General features: G+C 37.8%; 1 protein-coding gene across 1 annotated transcript in view; it reads left to right on the top strand.

Annotated features, from left to right (window-relative positions):
- The first annotated feature begins 955 nt into the window (after positions 1-955).
- Erp44 (endoplasmic reticulum protein 44) overlaps positions 956-23,875 on the top strand; it is a 56,902-nt gene continuing 33,982 nt past the window's right edge. The window contains exons 1-3 of the mRNA XM_059254331.1: positions 956-995; positions 4,241-4,364; positions 5,433-5,548. Of these exons, the coding sequence (XP_059110314.1) occupies positions 5,449-5,548 (100 nt within the window). The 5' untranslated portion in view covers positions 956-995; positions 4,241-4,364; positions 5,433-5,448. The remainder of the gene's footprint in view (positions 996-4,240; positions 4,365-5,432; positions 5,549-23,875) is intronic.

The following is a 23,875-nucleotide window of genomic DNA, read 5'->3' as shown; positions in this document are numbered from 1 at the left end:
TGCATTTCTGTAAGTTCCTGAGTGATGGAGCTTCTGGTCCAGAAACCATTTTGTGAATCACAGCTTGAGTGAACAGGCAATGGACCAAAAATGTGTGAGGTAAAGGAAGGAACTTGAAGCGTGTGCTATTCTCCTCCTTCTTACCTTCCAAATTCTGGAACATCTTTGTGCATTAGTTTCGTGAGTGCTGGAAGAGTTTTAAGTTTCTCTGAGTGAGGTTTAATCAAAAGAAGCAGTACTGTGTCTTTCCTGAATCCTTACATCCTAAGATGCAAACAATAGTGAGATTTTGGTGTGATAGAGTATTATGTGGGTAGGAACTGGGAAAAGTGGATTTTATAATGCTTCAAGGTAGACTTCTGAGAGTGAGAAATAGTTAACTTGCTCAGACTTTTTCAGCTAAAGATGATTCTACTTGCAGAGCTGGTTCCCAGTTACTATGTGTATAGAATATTTAAAAATGGATTTTTGCCAGGAGGTTGGTGGCACACACCTTTAATCCCAGCACTCGGGAGGCAGAGCCAGGTGGATCTCTGTGAATTCAAGGCTAGCCTGGGCTACAGAGTGAGTTCCAGGAAAGGCACAAAGCTACACAGAGAAACCCTGTCTCAAAAAACCAAAAATAAAAATAAAAATGGATTTTTAAGCTTTAGACCATCCAACTTTATGAGAATGGATTGCTTAGAAATTGATATGCCCAATCAGGATTTGTTTTCTTTTTTGCCTTGTACTCATTTGAGACACAGTGAAAGTATTTCTATCAATGGAAGGTAGAGAGAGTGTTAAGTTATATATAAGCCAACCTTGCCATATGTGTGGCCTTCTGGGTGAGAGGTTATTATAATTGTGGATATTTAATTGGCCCTTTATAAACAGGAAAAGATCATGCTGAAAATTATATTTTTAAATATGTTGCATAGACTCAAATAACTTTGGTTTTATTTTTTAATTTCAGATAATGCTGATGTTGCTTTAGTAAATTTTTATGCTGACTGGTAAGTAATCTTGTTTTTAGTTTTGGGTTTGGTTTTTGTACCCCCCTCTCTTTTCTTCTACCCTTTCTTTCTTTTCTATTTTTCCCTGTCCACGAGAAGAGGGCATAGGTTGGAAGTCAGGATTTAAGTGTGGCAAGCTTATAAAAAACACGTTGATATTTTCAACTTACATACTTTTCCCCAGGAGGCCTGTAGTTCTTGCTATGGATCAGATCCTGTCTTCTGTGTTTATATGATATTGGGACCATTTTCTTCTTTCCACTTCAGGTTGATTATCCCTTTTCTGAAGTGCTTTGGCTTGGAAGTGATTTGGTTTTTTTTTTTTTTTGGAATATGTACATAGACTTTTAGTAGTTGAGTGCCTCTAAAGTCTGAAGTATTCCAAAATCTGAAACTGTTTATCATTTGCAATTTCAGACTTTCAAATTAGAGATGCTCAACTTAGATACTGTTTTTGTTTTTAAATTTGTTTGTGCCCTACCAAACAGACTTATTAGTATTCCCAGAATCTAGAACATGGTGTTTAAGTATGCTAAAGAATGTGTGATGGAGAACTAATTGAAGAGTGGTTTGAAACACTGGCATTATTGTTTTTAACCATTCCCTAAAAGACTTATTGCCTGCCAGCTGCCACCACCCTGCTTTGGGCTAGCTCTCTCTGGTCCTGCAGTTTCCTTAGTTCCCTGTGACAGTCTCCTCCCTTGTTTTCTGTACCTCTAGTTTTACATATATCTTCAATATTTTCTGCTGTGTAAGTCAGAGTTTATATATTATGTATTTATGTTTTTATAGTATGTATTTCCACAATATTCTCTGTAATATAAGGCTAAGTTCTTCCCTACAGTGCAAATGATTTGCGTTTACACTCTTATCTTAAACTTTCCAAATCTTTGGGTTAAGATTTAAACCTCTTGCCTTGACCTTGAAGGCCTCTCATGATTTGCTCGCTTGCATCTCTTGCTTCTTTCTACTCCCACGTTCTGCTTGTCACACCAAACTTCTTTCAATTTCTGTGAAAATATGTACTCTCCTGTGTCTTCCCAACCTGGATGGCTCCCTTCTTGTTCTCACATACTTCTTTATTTTGTTAATCATCTTTAACATTAGCCTGAAGTGCCACTTTCTTCGCGTCATCTTCATGTATCAGTGCGCCTACCCTTCTGTCAAGTCAGACTAGGAAGTCTTGTACAGTGTCCAGTTTGCAAATAATTTTAGCATATGGCTTTTTAATTTTATTATTGTGTAAAAATTATATGCATTCAATAGAAACTGGACTTTAAATTGTTACCTCTGTCTGGGCTAGTGACAAGCAGTATATATTCCCTCTATGGTGGACTGTGGTGGCAATGTCTAGCTCCCAGCCAGCCAGGTGATTGTGAGGGTGAAAAACTGATACTCTGCACTGTGCTGTTTCTGAGCTGTGAGGTTTGAACGGTAGGCATAGTTAATACATTTTTGCCTTAAGATATTTTCAGTTCATGTTAGATTCCATGGACTTAGTTCCTTTGTAAGTTAAGGAACATCTGCATTTCTCACAGCTCTAGTCTTACCAGCTGTAGCTCTGCACATGCTACAGTCTAGTTAGTGATTCCCAAATACCATCTTTGCTTTGTGGAGATAGTTACCATAACTATACTTTAAAATGTCATCCTCAAGCATTTTGCAAAATACATGACTCATAAGTACATAACAGTGTCTCTTGAATCAGTGTGTGGATGCATGATACAGGTATTTTAAAAACTTTAATAAAAAGTTGAAGATTCATAGGAAAATACCATGTATATGTATGTAAATGTGTAATGGAGGTAGCATTTCTAAAGGCAAATTAGGATTAATGTTAGTCATAAAGTTTGGTAGAGACTATCTAGTCCAATTTACTTTACAGGTAAGGAAACTCAGATCCAGAGGAGCAAAGTACTTTCCCTGTGACCTGATCAGATTGTAGCACAGGACAAACTAGAATGCAGTGCTCTGGACTGAGGAATTCTGGCTATTATGAGAAAGCAGACTAGGACATGCAAAATCTGATTTGGAAATGTGGACTAGTAGTGGTTATTTGAGAAAACATATCACTAAAGAATGTCTTTTACTATTAATGGTAAATTGCTGCTCTTTTTTTCAACTGAGAAAACTTGGGTAATTTGCTGGTAGCTTTCCGGTATTTTCAAAGGCTAGATAGACTATTCTCTCTGGAATTTAGTTCTCTTATGTAGCTGCCTAGAAGTGCTATAATACCTCAGAGAGTAATAAACCACAGTAGGTACTTAGTAATGCTGTGAATGTGGCAAGCTCTACATATATTGCTCTAAGGCTCAGGATTGTCCCCCAGGTAGATAGTGTAATTTCCATTTTAGATTGAGGAAGTTGAGGTTCAGAAAGGCCATCTGTAGCCAGAAGAAATTTTAGCTACAGCCATCTGGCTAGTAAAGTGTGGATCAGGGATTTAAAGTCAGCTATGTCTAAATCTAAAGCTTATTTCTCTCCCATTAGATCATAATAGTAAATGTCCCCAAAGTGTCTCTGCAAGACTGTTACCTCTGTGGTTGATTTTTTAAGGATTATTTAAGCCTTTGATTGAAGATTGGATTCAGAAGACCATGAAAGTCTTTTAGTGATTCTATTGCTTTTGTGGTGTTACCTGTGTAAATGTAGCGTTTACATGCATACGAAGGTGCGGTAATATTAGAATTTAACTGTGCAGCTGTTTTCTTCTCTTTTTTTTTTTTTTCCAAGACAGGGTTTCTCTGTGTCGTTTTGGTGCCTGTCCTGGATCTCGCTCTGTAGACCAGGCTGGCCTCGAATTCACAGAGAACTGCCTGCCTCTGCCTTCCAAGTGCTGGGATTAAAGGTTTTACGCCACTGCCATCAGGCTAGAATTGAACTGTAATTTCACTTTCCACTTTAAACTTTTAGTATTCAAATGGATACTGTTTTTAATATGAATCTGCTTAAAAACTTACCTGGATGGCCCAGAGGGGAGTCCTTGGTGTGAGACTTCCTTTGCCAGAAGCCTGCCCTCTGTTCTTGACTAGGCCCCAGCTGAAGATCTCAGAACCAAAACCAAACCCTGTCTCTCCTTCCCCTGCCCTCTGCCTAGTCTATTTCTAGAATTTTTTAAGTCCTCCCAGACCTTGGGTTCCAGCTGCTCTAGTTCTTGAATTTATCAGCTTGCTCCTTTAACAGAATCTATTGAACCGCTTATTAGAATATGTAGTCAAATAAGACACGGTCCATGATGTCCACAGACCCTACCTATCCCAGACGGGAGACTTAAGATGCTAAAGAGGAAAGAACCACTTGAAAGCAGGAGTCTGAAGATACAGATTGTGTCTCCTTGATATATTCTAGGACATCTCCTTAGGAAGTCAGGTGAGTAGGCTAGAGAGAGAAGCAAGAAGATATAGGGAGGAGGTGTAATTCTGCATCCTTTCGTGTATTCTTCACTAGATTATTGCTAATAAATGTAAAATCGCATGGATTAGAATTTATGGGTTTTTTCAAGATAATGTCTTGGTACATAAGGGTTCTAAAAACAATAGTAGCAATTATAGTACTTTACCATATCCTCAATACCTTTTCCCCTGAAATGTCCATTTTTCCCAACTGGTTGTATGATGTGTACACTATTTATCCCCCTAGCCCCCACTACCCTTAGGTCCCTTTAATCACCCATAATATGTATTTCTGAAGTTGTTGGCCAAATGAAGGGCAGCTAGGATTAGAAGTAACAATTTCCTGTATTATTGTGGCTATTGTGTCCCACTTCTAAATAGGTGGGAGAGGGGAAAATAGTCAGGGAGTCCTTAGGAATTTGAACTTTTGCTCCTGGACATAGTAGGTTTATATGTTTGCAGAGATAATGGCTTATTTTAATGTGCAGATATATTTTGAAGGGAAAATACTCATTATATGCCACATATTCTTTTAATAGAACTGTTTTATTTAGTATGTTAACTTGTGTCTGAGATTGATGGAGTAGCTAGGTGGATTGATCTAGCATTTGCATTAAACTAAGAGTTTGTACAATAATATGGAAATATGTTCATTGTTCAGAGAAAGCAAATTTCTTCTGTAAACACTCAGATCTTAACAGTTACAAACCCAAGCAATGTAAGTTAGAGGGTATGCTGCAGGCTTATGTCATGGCCTCTGTGAGATCCATAGCTACATGCACCATAACATTGGCAGTTAATCATAAGGTAGAACAACAAATCAACTTGGTAGTTTATACAATATTGCATTAGAGAGTACAATCTTTAAATGCAAGTTGGTTTCCTCTCATTCATTGACAAACATCAGAAGCATGGATAAATTGAATGTGTGATTGTCTCACAAGTTTTTTATTGTACATGTATTAAACATCAATGAATGATAACTGAAGTAAGATCCTGTGCCTTCTGCATTTCCCTGCTAATTGGTGTGCTTGTCTGTGTGTAGGTGTCGTTTCAGCCAGATGTTGCATCCAATTTTTGAGGAAGCATCTGATGTCATTAAGGAAGAATATCCAGATAAAAATCAAGTAGTGTTTGCCAGAGTTGATTGTGATCAGCACTGTAAGTAACTAAGTAGGAAGTCTGGAAGAAACTGTTGTGTTCCCTCTCTGCACATGCACCCTCCCTGCCCCCTTTTCAGATGCCCTGCTTGAAGTGAAGACAAAATCTTAAAGGGTCTGGAACCTAAAATACATTTCTAATATTTTATCTTTTATGTCTTTTTAACAAAACTCCATTTTGTCTATGTAAAAGATATTTATGTTTTTGTTTTTGTTTTATTTTTAATTAAAATGTAGCAGGCCAAGTAGATAGGTAGCAGCTAACTACATTTTCTACCAAAGCAAATACTAAAATCAATAAATATAATTGAAGTATAGTTTTAGAAGACAAATTGAGATTTTTATTACTCTTAGAAGCATATAAAAATATCATAATAGTCAATTTAAATAAGACTAAAATTATGCAAAAATATATACTCATTTTAAATAAGAAAGTATCAGATTTTTGTGTTTCTGTTTATTTTAAGGATTCTGCTAACACTGGCTTTGTGTTTAAAGTGTAATTAGCTGCAGTTACTATGATAATTAATAAACTATTACAAAAACTTCAGTTAGTCTCTCTGATAATCTGTTTCCTTGCATTTTATTTGTCTCTGTGGAATGCACTCTGTAAAATCTTTTTGTTTTTTAAATATAAATAGCAGTGTTTTCTAATGGAACAAGTGAGCTAGCAGTTAGTGCTTTCTCCCAAGTACCCTGCTTACTGTATTCCAGCTTCCCTTCTGGGAGCATCCAATGAGTTGAACTTAGTAGGTCTTGTGTTGAGGTCTTAGCTGTTTCATCAGCTGCCCTGGGAGTTCTTCAAGTCAGCACTTTCCTTTTTTCTTTTTCTTGATGCTCCCAGTTGTAGAGATTTAACAACTTACTAATCTCTATATGTCATGCATTTGACAATTTCTAGAAGACAACTCATGAAAAGCTTGTTTGCATTGAGTTCTTGGTAAGTTATTGTATACAAAGTGTTCTCCTATTCTACAAATTTCCTGTCCTTTATACTTGATCTACTGATTGCAGTTCTTCTGCTCCTGAGCACCTGTTCTTTCTGTGTGTACCTCTTTGTCTCTCTCTCTCTCCTCCTTCCCTCCCTATTTCTTTCCCTCCCTCTTTCCCTCTTTCTCTTTTTTTCTGTCTCTCTCCGTTTTTCCAGGTAAAGAAACAGAAATTAAGTAGCTTAACCAATGTTGCACAGCTTAGTGTACATTAAACCGGAATTAGAAAACTGTTCTGACCAATGGCCACAGAGAGCAGTTTTGTTCTTCCCTGTTTCATTTAGGGAGCATTTTGAGGATTTGCTAGCACTGCTCAATGCCGGGTAGAAAAGCATTTTCTAACAGTGTATCATTTCAAACTATTATAAGCCACACCCCATATTTCTCTTTGTTAGGACTCACAGCTGGATTGAATAAAGAGGGCAATAAAAAATTGTAGGTACAAGCATACATGATGTCTGCACACTGCTTTCTGGAGTACTTGCCTCTGGCCCTTTCTCTGATAGAGAGCTTGGCATGCTTGGTGTGGCCTTAGTGTTCAGATCTTTCTATTCTTTTTGTATTTAACTAGATGTTACAATGCAAATATGAGTTCCTGAGTCCCTGCTGGCACTAAATTTGAACCACTGTGCTTTCATGCTTGCAGTCATGGGGGAGAGAATTGGTTACTTCTACTGTTGAACCACCTATGTGAATCATTTGCACTATCTTTTAAACAGATTAATTCATACAATAAATAAATCTCATTATTATGAGTTCCCTTTTTTATTTAAATTATAAAATTACTTCTTTTTATTAAGGAATTTTTTCATTCATTTTACACACCAATCAAAGATCCCCCTCTTCCCTCCTCCTGCCCTCCCAGTCTCCCTCCCCCCACAACCCACCCCTCACTCTCCCCCACAAGAAGGCAAGGACTCCCATGGGGAGGCACATCCAGTAGAGGCAAGTGCAAGCCCTTCCCCCTGCATCAAGTTTGCATGAGGTGTCCCATCATAGATAGTGGGCTCCAAAAAACCTGCTCTGCTGCACCAGGGATGGATTCTGATTCTACCACCGGGGGGCCCCCAAGCAGATCAAGCTGCACAGTTGTCTCACCATGCAGAGGGCCTACTCCAGTCCCATGGAGACTCCACATCCATTGATCAAACTTTCATGAGTTCCCACTAGTTTGGTTTGGTCATCTCTGCAGGTTTCCCCATCATGATCCTGATATACTTGATTATAGAAAAGTTCTGTGATGACAGTTAGGGTATTCACTGATCTGTTCACTGGGGCAAGCCAGTTCAGTTCAGGCACCCTCTCCACTATTTCTAGTAGTTCAAGCAGGGGTCATCCTTGGGGATTCCTGGCAACTTCCCTAGCACTGGGTTTCTCTCTATCCCCATGATATCTCCCTCCATCATCGTATCTCTCTCATTGTTTTCCCACTTCATCCCTGTTTCAGCTCGACCATCCCATTCCCTTATGTTCTCATCCCCTATCCCCTACCCTCCATTGCCCACCCCTTATCCCCAGTTCACTCATGGAGATCTCATCTATTTCTCCTTCCCAGGGTGATCCATGCATCCCTCTTTGGGTCTTCCCTGTTAGCTAGCTTCTCTGGAGTTGTGGGTTGTTGTCTGGTTATCCTTTGCTTTACTTCTAGTATCCACTTATGAGTGGGTACATACCTTGTTTGTCCTTCTTAGTCTGGGTTACTTCACTCAGGATGATATTTTATAGTTCCATCCATTTGCCTGCAAATTTCATGATGTCATTGTTTTTCTCTGCTTAGTAGTACTCCATTGTGTATATATACCATATTTTCTTAATCCATTCCTCAGTTAAGGGGCATCTAGGTTGTTTCCAGGCTCTGGCTATCAAAAATAATGCTGATATGAACATAGTTGAGCATGTGTCTCTGTGGTATGATTGAGCATTCCTTGGGTATATGCTCAAGAGTGGTATAGCTGGGTCTTGAGGAAGATTGATTCCCAATTTTCTGAGAAACCACCATACTGATTTCCAAAGTGGCTGTACAAGTTTGCACTCCCACCAACAGTAGAGGAGTGTTCCCCTTGCTCCACATCCTCTCCAACATAAGCTGTCTGCAGTGATTTTGATCTTAGCCACTCTGACAGGTATAAGATGGTATCTCAGAGTTGTTTTGATTTGCATCTTTCTGATGACTAAGGATGTTGAGCAGTTCCTTAAATGTCTTTTGGCCATTTGAGATTTTCCCTTTGAGAATTCTCAGTTTAGCTCTATAGTCCATTTTTTTTTTTGAATTGTTCATTATTTTGATGTCTAGTTTCTTAAGTTCTTTAGATATTTTGGAGATCAGCCCTCTGTCAGATGTGGGGGTTGGTGAAAATCTTTTCCTATTCTATAGGCTGTCATTTTGTCTTATTTACTGTGTCCTTTGCCTTACAGAAGCTTCTCAGTTTCAGGAGGTCCCATTTATTAATTCTTGCTCTCAGTGTATGTGCTACTGGTGTTATATTTAGGAAGTGGTTTCCTGTGCCAATGCATTCAAGACTACTTCCTACTTTCTCTTCTGTCAGGTTCAGTGTAACTAGTTTTATATTGAGGTCTTTAATCCACTTGGACTTGTGTTTTGTGTATGGTGATAGATATGGATCTATTTGCAATCTTCTACATGTTGACGTCCAGTGATGCCAGCACCATTTGTTGAAGATGCTTTCTTTTTTCCATTGTACAGTTTGGCTTCATTGTCAAAAATCAGGTGTTCATAGGTGTGTGAGTTAATGTCAGGGTCTTCAATTCAATTCCATTGGTCTACATGTCAGTTTTTATACCAATATCAAGATGTTTTTATTACTATAGCTCTATAGTAGAGCTTGATATTAGGGATAGTGATGCCTCCAGAAGTGGCTTTGTTGTACAGGATTCTTTTAGCTATCCTGGGTTTTCTGTTTTTCCAAATGAAGTTGAGTATTGTTCTTTCCAGGTCTGTGAAGAATTGTATTGGGATTTTGATGGGGATTGCATTGAATCTGTAGATTGCTTTTGGTAAGATTGCCATTTTTACTATGTTAATCCTACGTATCAATGAGCATGGGAGATCTTCCCATTTTCTGACATCTTCTTCAATTTCTTTTTTTCAGGGACTTAAAGTTCTTGTCATACAGGTCCTTCACTTGCTTAGTTTGAGTTACCCCAAGGTATTTTATATCGTTTGTGGCTATTGTAAAGGGTGATGTTTCTCTGATTTCTTTCTCAGCCCATTTATCATTGTATATAGGAGGGCTACTGATTTTTTTAGTTAATCTAGTATCCTGCCACATTACTGAAGGTATTTATCAGCTGTAGGAGTTCCCTGGTAGTATTTCTGGGGTCACTTATGTATACTATCATATCATCTGAAAATAGTGAAAAGTTGATTTCTTCCTTACTAATTTGTATCCCCTTGATCTCCATTTGTTTTCTTATTTTTCTAGCTAGAACTTTGAGTACTATATTGAATAAATATGGGAAGAGCGGACAGCCTTGTCTTGTTCCTCATTTCAGTGGAATCACTTTGAGTTTCTCTCCATTTAATTTGATGTTGGCTGTTGGCTTGCTATAAATTGCCTTTATTATGTTTAGGTATGTTCCTTATATTCCTGATCTCTCCAAGAGTTTTATCATGAAGGGGTGTTGGATTTTGTCAAAGGCCTTTTCAGCATCTAATGAAATGATCATGTGGTTTTTTTCTTTCAGTTTGTTTATATGGTGTATTACGTTGACAGATTTTTGTGTGTAGAACCATCCTTGCATCTCTGGGATGAAGCCTACTTGATTATGGTAGATAATTTTTTGATGTATTCTTGGAGTTGGTTTGCTAATATTTTATTGAGTATTTTTGCATCAATGTTCATGAGGGAGATTGGTCTGTAATTCTCTTTGTTGCGTCTTTGTGTGGCTTGGGAATCAGAGTAACTGTAGCCTCATAAAAGGAGTTTGGTAATGTTCTTCTCTTTCTATTGTGTTTATTATATGTATATAACATATATATGTATATATATATAAAAAACAATAAAAGTTACATGAATCTAGTTTTGCAAAATATCTTATTGTACTAAAACTAAAACTTTCTTTTTGTTGGCTTATTCAAATTGCTAGAATCACTGCTTAGCATGTAATCATTATTAAGGAAAAAGGACTTGAACATAAGAAGTATGATACTATAATTGATCTGATAGCCAAGACAGCTGCTGAGTGAACAATGGCCAGGCAATGTATGCGTTGTGGATATGCTGGCTAAAGGGAGACCTAGTGCACCAGCAGGAGGAAGTAAGACATGAGATTTCATCATGCCACTCTGAATGGTGTTCAGTTTAATAGTTCAGTTTATTTCTGGAATTTTTTTATATAGTATTTTTGCTGCAGTTGACTATGAATGTGAAACAATTAAATATCCTATTTTTTTTAATTCATCATTTAGTAGTGCATAAGTGTTTCAGTTTCTCGTTATCCTTGCTAACGGTATACATTATGTGCCAAGTTTTATGTGTACTAAATTTTTGAAAATATCAGTCATCTCATGGGTTTGAGGTGATATGGTTGGTTTGTATTCCCTAAAGTTTAGTGATGTTGAGTGTCTTTAAATATGCTTGTTAGTTATTGGGGAAACTTTCTTCTTTTTTAAAATAAGTTTTTGTCTTCTTTCTGTTACTGAATGGTTAGAGCTCTTTATATATTCTAAATATCAGTCCTTTATCACACATATGACTTTCAAATATTTCTCTCATCTTGCAGGTTGTCTCTTTACTTTGTTGTGTTTTAATGCATAATTTTTTCAATCTCGTAGTACAATTTAATCTGTTTTTACATTTGTTGCCCATGTTTTAGGTGTCATAGCTAAGAAATCATAGTGAATCCAATGTCAGTAAGTTCTCCTATATTTTAATAGCTTTCCAGTCTTAGGGCTTACATGGTCTTTGGTACTTTTTGACTTAATTTTTATATATGGAGTATATATATACTCCATAGGAGTTTAACTTTATTTTTGTGCATATAAGATATCCAGGCTGTTTGGAACCATTTGTTGAAGAGACTATCCCCCCAATTAGATGGTAGTGGCATCCTTATAAAACAACAGGTGATGGTGTATGTGATCATTTATTTCTAAGTTCTCTCTTCTGTACCATGATCTCTGTCGACAGTTTTATGTTAGCCCTGTGATAACTTTTGAAATATGGAAATGGGAGACTTCAGTTTTGTTCAGGATTGCCTTTGCTGTTGTTTTCAGTTTTGTATTACACTTACTCATTTGTTGTTGTTACTGTTGTTGTACATGCCACTGCATGCATGTGGAGGTCAGAAGACAATTTGGGGCAGTCACTTCTCTCCTGCTGTATGAGACCTGGGGATCAAGCTCAAGTTGTCAGCTTGGTTACAATCACCTTTACCTTGCTGCACCCCCCCCCCATTTTTAAAGGTAAAATATAATTACTTCAGTTCCCCCGTCCCTCTCATGCACCCCCACTCCTTCTTCATGGCCTTTTCTTTAATTATTATTACATGTATATATATGCATACATATATAAATACAACCTGCTGTTTAGTGTTCCTTGTATGTATATGATTTCAGGGTTGATCATTTGGTGTTGGATAACCAATTAAACTAATTATCCCTGAGGAAGACTAATTTTCCCTCTCTCAACTGTCATTAATTGCCTGTAGTTCTTTCTCTAAGGGGGTAGGGTCCTGTGAGCATTCCCCTTTCCATGTAGCATGTCTTTGGTGTTGCCATTGTTTAGGTCTTGTTTAGGCAGTCATATTGCTGAGGTATCGAATGTGTCTTCCTTGTTGTTTCTAAGAGACATACTCTCACAGCAGACTTCCTGGTCCTTTGGCGCTTACCATCTTTCTGCCCCTCTTCCACAATGTCCCCTGAGCTATGGGTGCAACAGTTGTGTTGTAGTTGTATTCATTGCCTTTTGGTTTTTTGTTTTGCGTTTGTTTGTTTGTTTGCTTGCTTGCTTGCTTGCTTGCTTGAGTGAGGGTCTCACTAAGTAGCCCATACTACCTTGAGGCTTAATATGTAGCTGAGGCTAACCTGGAACTTGTAATCATCCTACTTAAATCTCCAGAGGGCAGGCATTGTAGAACTGTGGCACCACACCTAACTTAAATGTCTTGAATACCTTTTTTAGGTTCATTTTATTTTATGTGTATGAATGTTTATATGTATGTATGTCTTCAGAGCATGCATGTGCATAAGTCCTTGCGGAGTTCAGAAGAGTTAGATCTCCTGTAATTAGGGCTGTCTGTAGGGAACTGAACTCAAGTTTTCTGCAAGAGGAATAAGTACTCTTAACCACTGAGCCAGCCTTCTGGTGCCATGTTCTTAATTTTGATGAAGTCCTACTTACTGATTTTTAATGGATCGTACTTTGGATTTTGTATCTAAGAAGTCTATTCTTTTCCAGATATTACAAAATTTTCCTGCCTTGTTTTCTTCAATAAAGTTCATAGTATGAAGGTTTTCATTTATGCCCATTGTTCATTTAGAGTTAGTTTTTACATGTGGAACAATACATGAGTTAAAGTAGGTGGGTGGTTTGTTTTATTTAGTTGTCAAACAGATCTGTCATTACTTGTTGGTGAAAAATCTCTGTTTCTTTTTCTACTAACTGCCTTCACATCTTTGTTGAAATGAACTGGCCCTGTACTTATGGCTCTATTTCTGTACTTTTTTGTATTGTTGATCTAGTGTCTGTTTGCTGCATTTTTGTGGATTTGTAACTTACAGAAGATCTACTCTTTGTTCAGAGTGGCTTTGACTGTTTTAGTGGTGCTGTATTTCCATATGACCACTAGCCTCCTAGATGGGATTCTAATTAGAGTTAATTTCATTGGGACCAGTTTGGGGAGAATTATTATTTTAGTAATCTTAAGTCTTTTGATCCATAAACATTCTTAATCTTACCATGTATTTAGATGTTTCCAATTTTAGCAGTGTTTTCTCATTTTCAGTGTACAAATATTATTCCTCTGATACTCTTATAAACTATATTAATATATTTTATTTTAGATTGATTGCGTCTGTGTGTGTGTGTGTGTGTGTATGTATGTGTATGTGTGTATGTGTGTTCCTTTACTCATTTTGCTCTACCATCAACATCTTATGTTACTATATTGTCAGAACTGGAAAACAATCCTGGAACTCCCCTCATGCACTCTGGTCATATCTGACCAGTTCTTCCACTGATGTCTTTTTTTCTCATCCAGGCTATTATATTTACTTGTCAGCTCTTGTTTTTTTCTGACTTTTTTAATCTTTATTTTTCAGAACCCAGGCAATTCTAAGGAGTACTGGTTACATAATTTGTAGAATATTATTCAATTTGGGTTTGTCTAAGTTTCACCAACCCCCAGGCTTTGTATTCTTAACTATGTCTTACTTTTTAAAACTGTTATAAATGGCTTTTGCTTTTAAATTTTAGTTTGTGTTTATTGTTGTAATATGTAGAAATTGAAATTAACGTTTGTGTATTGCTCTGTGTGTTGGATTTAATTCCAGAAGTTTTATATAGAGTCTGTATGGCTTTCTAGTGAAAATGATTGTGCTCTGCACAAATAAAGTCAATTTTCCTTCCTGTGGTCAGTATTTCTTTTCCATGTTCTGTCCAGACAAGTGCATATACTTGTTGCTTTGGGATTAATTTTGTTGGGGTCAGAGGATTCGTTTTCTGTCAAGGATACAAGGTGGCTTAAGAATTCTGACTCTGCATCTCATTCTCTTAGTCACCTGTTAGGTATTATGGCAGTCTGCTCTGGCCTGTCTACTGGCACCTCAGTCTGTCTTGTTCTGACTCAGCTGCTTTACCTTTCATCCAGAGTCATAGTGGTATGTTAGAGAAGTTCCTGTGAAAAGTTGCTAGTTAAATTAACTGCTGAGCATATTCATTGAGTGCTTATGTGGATTTCAGCTTGTTGTTACATCAGTTACCTCATCTATGGCCACTACAGTCTTTTGAGTTAGCTAGTAATATTTATTCAACAAAAATTTTATGCCTATTCTCTGTAATGATATATGATAGATAGGTCCTAAATATATGGCAACGAACTGGACATAGAGCTGAACACACCATCCTTTGTTGTAATAACTTCTCTGAAGAGGAGGTATTAAATATTGCAGTACATTATGTTAATAACTATAGCTTACCTTGATGGGATAGGGACGTCTTCTCTGAGGATATAATACAAAACCTGAAGGAAGAGTAGTGCTTTTGTTGTAAGCTTGAACTGTGCTGTGACTGGTGTGTGGGGGAAGCTCTCACTGTAGTGTGACAGGTGCACATAAAGGGGAGATCTCTCTGACCCAGAATCTTGCATAGTCCAATTTGGAGAAAGTTTTGCAAATGCTATGTTACAATTTTTTCTTTCTTTCTTTTTTTTTTTTTTTTTTTTTTTTTTTGGTTTTTCGAGACAGGGTTTCTCTGTGTAGCTTTGCACCTTTCCTGTAACTCACTTGGTAGCCCAGGCTGGCCTCGAACTCACAGAGATCAGCCTGGCTCTGCCTCCCGAGTGCTGGGATTAAAGGCGTGCGCCACCACCGCCCGGCACTATGTTACAATTTTTTCATCAGTCCACTTTAAGAATTGATGATGAGGTGAGATTATATAGTCGAGAAACAATAGACTTATAGGGCAATATAAAAATGTAATGGCAGTTAAAAAAAAAAAGCATCAAATGAGTACTTTAAAGAAGTCCCTTTGGAAGGCACTGCTCCTACTCGTCCCTTAAAACAGGTTAAGAAATCTCTTAATGCCGTTTTGTTGGTTTTCTGGAAAATTCATCTCAGTGCATATTTCTATGAGCTGCCTGTATTTCCTTCTGTTTCCTCTCCCACCTGCTGCATCTCAGACAGCTCTGCTCTGCCTTTCCCTCACTTCTTTATGTGCCCTTCTTAGTAAGGCTGTTGTATGAAAAGTTCACTTTAGTGCTGAGAACCTGGGAAGTAGAGGAGGAAAGAAGTCAGTTCCACCTGGTCAGCACTTCTGTTTCAACTATGTGTAAACTGCACATAGCCTTGCTCATCGCCCCTCTGGTCTCCTAATCGTACAGCTGAGAAGTATAGTAGATGAAGCTGGATTTTCATAAGTAAGCTCACCAACTATTTCAGTTTTATAGAACTCCCAAGTAAAGCTTGTACTTTGCCTCTAGGTCCTAAAATTCTCCATTTGCTGTACTCATTGTAGGGAGTGGATGGACTATAAGGAGAACAGGGAAAGAAAAAGGAAAGTGAAATCACGGCTGTTGTGGAGTATTATTTCAAAGTGTTTTACTTTTGTTTATGCTCTGGAACATTTGTTTAATGATGCAAAGATGTGTTTGGTTAAATAAAATTCACCTGTGGTCAGGAGCCTGTCAGCAACTGGCTGACAGGAAGTGGTAGGGAGGAGCCAGGTGGAGAAGGGTTTATAAGGAGGGGTGAGGAGAAGCCTGAGGGTCTTTTGGGGGGATGCCAGCAAGGAGAGGTGAGCTACTTGCTAGTCAGCCTCCCTGAGGAGCAGAATTCCACCTTAACCTTTGGATCTTGAGTTCTTTAGAGGGAGAGAGGTTTAGTTAAGTTCCCTTCATAGCTTTGCAAAAGTTGGAGCCGGAGGGAGCAGCTTTCCCTCTGGCTCCGGCCCTTGTGGCCTCAACGCTGATAGTTGCGTGGCCTCAACATCTAACTGCTGTGGAGTTGCATTTGCTGATTCAGATAGCTGTGGCTTAAAAGGCATCAACAATTTAAAAAAGGACAACAATTTGGCGTATCAACTTGGGGCTCGAATATCCAGCTAGAGCCTGAGAGAAAGCTGAACAACAACTAAAAGGGATGGGGCTCCTTTAAGAGTTTTGGCTGGACAGTTTCTGCGGGTTACAGAGCCTTTGAGCAGCTAGTACATTAAGTAGAAACAAAAACTAAGTAAAAATGTCTGCCCCAGTGCAAGCATTGGCACTCTAGAGCTATAGGAAGGCTGAATGCAGTTCCTGGTCAGACAAACCTCTGACCGGCCTCAAGTTTCACGCTTGGCCTTCATGACCGAGAAGCGGACAGAGCCAGCTGAGAGCTGTAAGCAGAGAATCCAGATGTACCTTAGCAGGCTAAAGTTTGCTCCTGTGGTCAGAAAAGACTAGAGATACACAGTAAAAAAGATCCAGATGGAAAAAAACCTCTAACCAGGTTATAGTGTGTTTAACAATGTATGTAGACTTAAGAAAAAGGGTATAGTTACAGAAAGAATTGAATACTTTAAAAATAATGTCTTCAAAGAGAGAGTAAAAGTAATATAAAAGAAAAAAGCCACATAAGATGGGAAATACACAGATCCTATATGTTGTGTTGATTTTGAATTTTTTGATTGTTGAAAAGCAAAGGATAGCTGCAAAGAGACCTAGAATTGAAAGAGGGACTGTTGAAATAAATCAGCCTGTATACTTTAAGAATGCCTTAACTTGGGCCGGGCGGTGGTGGCGCACGCCTTTAATCCCAGCACTCGGGAGGCAGAGGCAGGCGGATCTTTGTGAGTTCAAGGCCAGCCTGGTCTACAGAGCGAGATCCAGGAAAGGCGCTAAGCTACACAGAGAAACCCTGTCTCGAAAAACCAAAAAAAAAAAAAAAAAAAAAAAAAAAGAATGCCTCAACTTAAAAAGTCAAAAAATATATTTGTCAAATGGCAATCAAAAATGCTTTGGAGTTTTGTTTCCACAGGAGATGAGAGACTGTGGATTCCTTCAGGGTTAATAGGGATCAGATTTGATCAGGCAAGACATCTTGAAACTTGACAGGTGATATCTATCAGCAAAGGTTACGGCTGGTCTTCCTAGGACTTGGTCATTAATCTCAAAATTTTCTCTCTGGGACCCTAAAGATACTTCATCTGCAGACAACATGAAGAAGGATGGAGAAAACTACACCCACATTCCTAAGAGTTGGGGGTGTGTGTGTGGCTTTTGGTTATTTGGTGGGTTATGGATGTTTGTTATTATTTAGGGGAATACAGAATATTGATACAAGTTTAAAGTTATTTTTGTTACACTGTATATGTTTCTACTTTTGTTTAAAAGATTTTTGTATATTGCTAAAAATTTAAGGTTATTTTTGTTACAACATATTATATATATGTTTCTATTCTTGTTTAAAGTATTGTACCTGTGCAGTTTATTTAAAAATATAAGGTAAAATTCTAGTTTTTGAAAGCTGTTATTATAAACTGTATAGCATAATTGGGAAACAGATTAGTGGTTAGTCATTTATAACAATCAAATTTGTAGATATGTTAGGTATAGTTTCTAGGTTAAATAGGTATATTTTAGATAGATGGTCTTCAAATAACTTCAAAGATCTATAGAATATGGCATTTAAAATGTTTTGTTAACTTAAGATTTTTCATGACAATGAGACACATTTGCCCCTAGCAGCACCAATTTACTTCAGAGAAGATGATGGACATTGTAGAAACTCCTTATGGGGTTTGCTTTTACTGTGGCAAGGTTAGCCCCTAGGCAAAGAAACTGTTCTTGCCTTTGACTGCTGACAATGTGCTAGCAGACTGGACTTGCTACACACACAGGAAAAAGACTGTTGAACTTTGTCAAAACAAGGCAGAGCAGTCCTTCGCAATTCCTACTTCACAGAACAGTCTGTCAGATATTCTGCAAGACACACAGGAAAGTGACAAACTTTGCCAAAAACAAGGCAGGACAGTCCAAAATTCCTGCTTCATAGAAAAGTCTGCCAGATGCTCTAGGCCTGTATGCTGAAGATGGATTCTCCAATGTTGTAGAGGAATTTTGGGTGACTGTTCAGGCAGCCAGATGTGTCTGTTAGGCAATATTAACATCCTTCTGGGTCTTTGGAGTTGAAGACTAAATAGTTATAGTTGCAGTTTTCCTTAGTTATGATAGAAAGTAAGTTAGGTATAAAATTTTGGATTCATGAAGATAGTATAGATAATGCATTACTTTCTTTGAATATGCTAACTGCAAATGGACAGAATATTGTGAATGTAATCCTTACTTGATAATTGTTATTGTATATAGTCTTACTATGTTAAAGTTAAAAACCTTTATTTTTATTTAGACAAAAGGGGAAAATGTAGTAGAATATTTTAAGGTGTGTTGCTTTTGTTTATATTGAATTTGTTTAACTCTGTGAAGCTATGTTACTGTGCTTGTGTAAAACACCTGATGGTTTAATAAAGAACTGGCCAGTAGCAAGGCAGGAGAAAGGATAGGCGGGGCTGGCAGGCAGAGAGAAAATATAGAAGGAGAAAACTGGGAGAAGGAAGGAGCCAGAGAAGGAGGAGGACATCAGGGGCCAGCCACCCAGCTACACAACCAGCAATGGAGTAAGAAATAAGAAATACAGAAATAAGAGAACAGGAAAAGCCCAGAGGCAAAAGGTAGATAGGATAAGTTACTTTAAGGAAAGCTGGCAAGAAACTAAGCCAAGCTAAGGCCAGGGATTCATAAGTAAGAATAAGCCTCTGTGTGTGAATTACTTGGGAGCTGGGTGGCACCCCCTACCCCCCAAAAAAAGAGTAAACCGACAACAACACATGGCTACTAAAAAAGAGACAGAAATTGTGCTTAGTCCCAGCTGTTTTTTTCCAGAGCTGACAGAAGAACAGGTATCCTTACTAGTCCTGCCTAAGCGTGGGATGTCAGGTCATTTTTTTGCCATCATTCTGACAGTTACCCTCTTCCTTCTCAGTCTGGAAGACTTGATTGGGATATATGCTATTGTTTATCCCTTAGACAGGGTGGCAGGAGTCTTAGCTTCTTATATTGCACTGAGGGGCAAACTGCAACATGTTTCTGGTGTGGATGCTATATGTTAGGGATGTTAAGGCTCTTAAGGCTCTTCTAAGAGTTTGGCCCATGGAAACAGAAGTTGTAATGGAAGTAGTTACATCAGTAATGGTGATAGCAACGACAGTAATAAAATACAAGGCTGGTTGTGTTGTTGTTTACATTGAACCTCAGCATTTGGGAGGCGAAGGCTGGTGAATCTCTGAGTTTCAAGGCCAGTTTTGTCTGGATCAGGAATTCCAGGCCAGCCTAGGAAATAGCGAGACATTGTCTCAATCAAATAAATGAAGTAAAATGTGAGTCCTGTAAGAATATGGACCTTATCTCTGTAGTGGTCTTTCCCAGCACTGAAACCCAGCAGGTATAGTTGTTCACTTGTAGTTACTGAATAGATGAGAAAATGATTGATGCCTACCAGTAGCCAGCATCTAACAAAACACTGTTTAGTCCTTTAAGTAGATTATTTCAGTTCTCCCAACGGTACACATAAGTACCAGCTCATCACTGATTATAAGGAACAATTTTATCTTCACATGCAGAAATTAGTGTGTGTGTTACAGGAAGGAAAATTCATTCACAATCTCTTGTGCCTCATTTGTCAACTGATTGGGCTTTTACATGTTTCCACACAGTGACTGACTCCACACATTGAGAGTATTGCCAGTATTAAGGAAGTTTTACTCAGCCCTTTATCCTGCAAGGTGCTCAAACCCAATGGATGTACATAAGTTTTATGTCAACACTTTCCTGTTTGACCAACCTAAGAATTCACTTTGTTCTCAATTGAAATATGTCACTGCTAGTTAAATGGGTTTTATTCAAAGTCAGCAAGATAGAATCTAAAATATCAATAGTGGTTTTTCTATAGAGGCTAGAAATGGTTAAGAGTGGTGGCTGGATTGCAAGGGATTCTCTTTAGTTTATTTTCCAAAAGTTTTTGTCATTCACTCATACTTTATACATGCATGTGTGTACATGTATGCACATGTCAAACATACCCTTGCCTCCACTGTGGAATATGATCACATGTCACCTAGAGTCTCCTCATTTGAGAGTGTGGGAATAGAATTCATCCTTCTGGTGTAAATGCTGCCTTGAATCTGGAAGGTCCTGTCTGCCCCTGGTGGGACGAGGTTCTCTGCTGACCTCCAGTGGCTAGAGTCTGTATGGCATTAAGAATGGACGCTCATGTTTGTTGGTCAGTGCAGAACCATCCAACCTCCCATTAGCATTTCTTGGAAAGTTCTTTGTCCTTGAATTAGACAGTATGCTACCATATACCTGAGTTACTCTTATCGTCTTCCAATGCTACTTGAATCTTGCTTACTTGAAATTAAGAAGCTTTTATTAGAGCTGTACATAAATCTTGCATAAAGAGTGCAAAAGCATAAATGACTCATATGAATAGGACAGAATTTTGTTGGTCAGGGTAAAAATAGTTGGAAAGTAAGCAACTATAAAGAAAACAGTCACGTACATTCACCCACCGCTGTTATTGCTTCTTAGCACTATGAGGAGTGACTAGCTGTAGTTTCAGTTTTGCTGGCTTTCTGCATTACCTGGGGAGCCCAAGTTCTAGGTAAGCTGCAAGATTCAAGGTCATTTTGAATTTTTCTGTTTAGGGTTTTATTTTGATGGTGTGTCTTGGGGGAGAATGTTTGTTTTAGGGAACCATGGTTTAAGAAGAGGAAGAGGTATGGAAACAGCAGTAGTCCTTCTCCTGGATTTTGAACAGTGATAATTTCCTGTTGAAACCATCTGCCTCCTTGGACTGACTCTGTGGATAATAATAGAGGGCCATGGATAAGGCAAGGACATGACACAGTTTCCCCATTTGGAACCCTATTGGGTGTTTGTGAGGGAGGGAGGAAGAGTCCGTCAAGGAAAAGTTAGTGACCACTGAAACAAAGTACATGCTAATTTTCCAATCAGGAAGTTGTTAACCTCTTGATATTTCTAATTCCTCTGACACCCATTTTAACATTTGATCTATCCAGTTAATTTTTAAAAACCATTTATTATACCCCTTAAGTCATTCTTTGTTACATTGTCAAAATGTCATGCTGTAATTATCTTAAAATCACTTTTGGCCAAAGCATATAAAAAGTCACCTTTATGCTTGAAATTACTGATCAATGTAATTTTAAAGGTTTTGCTTCTTAATAATTAAAAGTTACCTCATTGTGCAGCATACCTGCTGGCATGTTGTTCGAGAATGAATTCATTGACCAGTCTCCTGATAGTCTCCAGATACTAGTTTTTCTCTTCATAACCGTATTTTTAAGGCAGCCCAACAGTTATAATGACTGAGTATAGAAACAGGCTCTTGCTGCCTGTGCCAGTACTGCAGTACTTCTTACAATGGTCTGTTACTGCTAGGTGAAGGTTTTGAGAGTCCAGCTCCATAGCTCTCTGGCCAGTTACCACAAACAGGCTAGCTAGCATTCAAATTCTGTTACTATGACTTCAGACCCTCAGGAATCTCTCTCTCTTCCTATAGTCTGCTGTGTACAGATTATTATTATTTTTTTTAGTATATTAGGTTTTCATTCCATTCATTGTTTTATCAGTTTTAGAAAGTTAAAAGGAGAAATCAAGAGAGACCATGCATGCACATGAAGTTTGGTTGTAGTAGGATATAGGGAGAATCTAGGAGGAGTTAGGGGAGGGGGATGAAAATGATTAAAATACATTGTATGAAATTCTCAAAGAATTAATTAAAACACTATTTTTTAAAAAGTTGAAAACGTATTGTTTCTAGTAGTGTCTTTTACTGACCATTTTCAAACTGATCCTTAGATTGCAAATGAAAAAATAAATGCTTTCTATTAGATTAGTCATTTCATTTTATGCATTCACATGTCCTTTTTGCCAAATCCTTTGTGGGGAAGTAAAGAAAAGAAATGTTGACACCTTGCTGGAAGCTTAGACACTCACCTAATTTAACCTTATTAACACTGTATCTATGCTTAAGTTGTACATAATAGGATTTGTACAGGGCTTGAAACTTTGAGTTTAAATTTTGAGGGTTTTTTTTTTTGTTTGTTTTTTTTTTTTTTTTTTTTTTTTTTTACCAATATGGTGGACAAAATTTCATTTGATAGTTTAATCAATAGCTTACTGATTACAACTGAGCATGCTTTTTTTTTTATTATTGTTCATCTGTGTTTTATAAATTGAACAATATCTTTAGTTCACTTTTCAAAAAAAGATATTTATTTATTTATTTTTGGTTTGTTGAGGCAAGGTTTCTCTGTGTAGCCTTGGCTGTCCTGGAACACTATCAGTAGACCAGACTAGCATCAAACTCACAGATATCAGCCTGTCTTTACCTCCCAAGTGCTGGGATTAAAGGCATGTGCCACCACCACCCAGCTAATTCATTATTTTTGATGGTCCTTTTAAAAGTGCATTTTTTCATAAGTGTTATCATTTGTTTCTTGTGTATGTTACAAGTACCTTTCTTTTAGTTTGTCATTAGAAATTATGGCCTTCCCAGGTATAATGGGGCGTACGAGCAGGCAGATTATAAGTTCAAGGCTAATCTGGGCTACATAGCAAATTTGAAGGCAGTTTGAGATCCTTTTGTAGGCAGAGTTTTTTGTCAGGACTGCCAGTCAGCTCTGTCCCACCAGCCCACTCCCAAATAACTACACAGAGACTTCTTATTAATTATAAATGCTCAGACAATAGCTTAGGCTTGTTACTAACTAACTCTTACAACTTCAGTTAACTCATATTTGTATCTATGTTCTACCATATGGCTCAGCACCTTATCTCAGTATGGCATGTTCATCTGCTTCCTCTGCATCTCCTTGCTACTTGAAAGACTCCCATGACTCCCTGCCCATCCTCCTCCCAGCATCCTCTCTCCCTGGAAATCCTGCCTAGCTATTGTCCATCAGCTCTTTATTAACAATGAGAGCAACACATCTTCGCAGTGTACAAAAAGGATTATTCTACAGCATTTTTCCCTTTTAATCTAATTAAAAAGGAAGGTTTTAGCTTTAACATAGCAAAATTATATACAACAAAAGTAGTTATCAAGTAAGAATTGCAGTTACACTATCCAGTCCATTTGTATTTGGCAAATTTGGAGACAGTATTCTATTATCTTTGTGAATCTAAACAATTTATACTTAATTTACTTTTTATCATAACTCAGGAAAACTTTTAAGTCTAATTATTAGTCTTTAACTCTGTCAAAGACCCCAGAAAGGTGTAATGTTACCTAATGACAGGGACATCTGGCTGCCTGAACAGTCACCCAGAGTTCTGCAACGTTGGGGCATCCAACTTTGGCCTACAGGCCTAGTATATCTCACAGACATTTTTGAGAAGCAGGGAATTTTGAAGGACTGTCCTATGTTGTCTTGGAAAAATTTGATATTGCTTTCTTTTGCTTCCTGCTGGTCTAATTTTGACAGCATACTGCCAGCAATTGAGGCAAGGGCAGTTTTTTTTTGTTGTTGTTTGTTTGTTTGTTTGTTTTTTTCCCAAATGGCTACCTTTTGCCATAAAGAAAGCAAACTCCATACAGAGAT

Source organism: Peromyscus eremicus, chromosome 2 (assembly GCF_949786415.1).
Source record: "Peromyscus eremicus chromosome 2, PerEre_H2_v1, whole genome shotgun sequence".
In the NCBI taxonomy this organism is placed as follows: Eukaryota; Metazoa; Chordata; class Mammalia; order Rodentia; family Cricetidae; genus Peromyscus; species Peromyscus eremicus.
The sequence above is the reverse complement of the archived record's forward strand: the minus strand, read 5'-3'. Positions and strand labels throughout refer to the sequence as shown.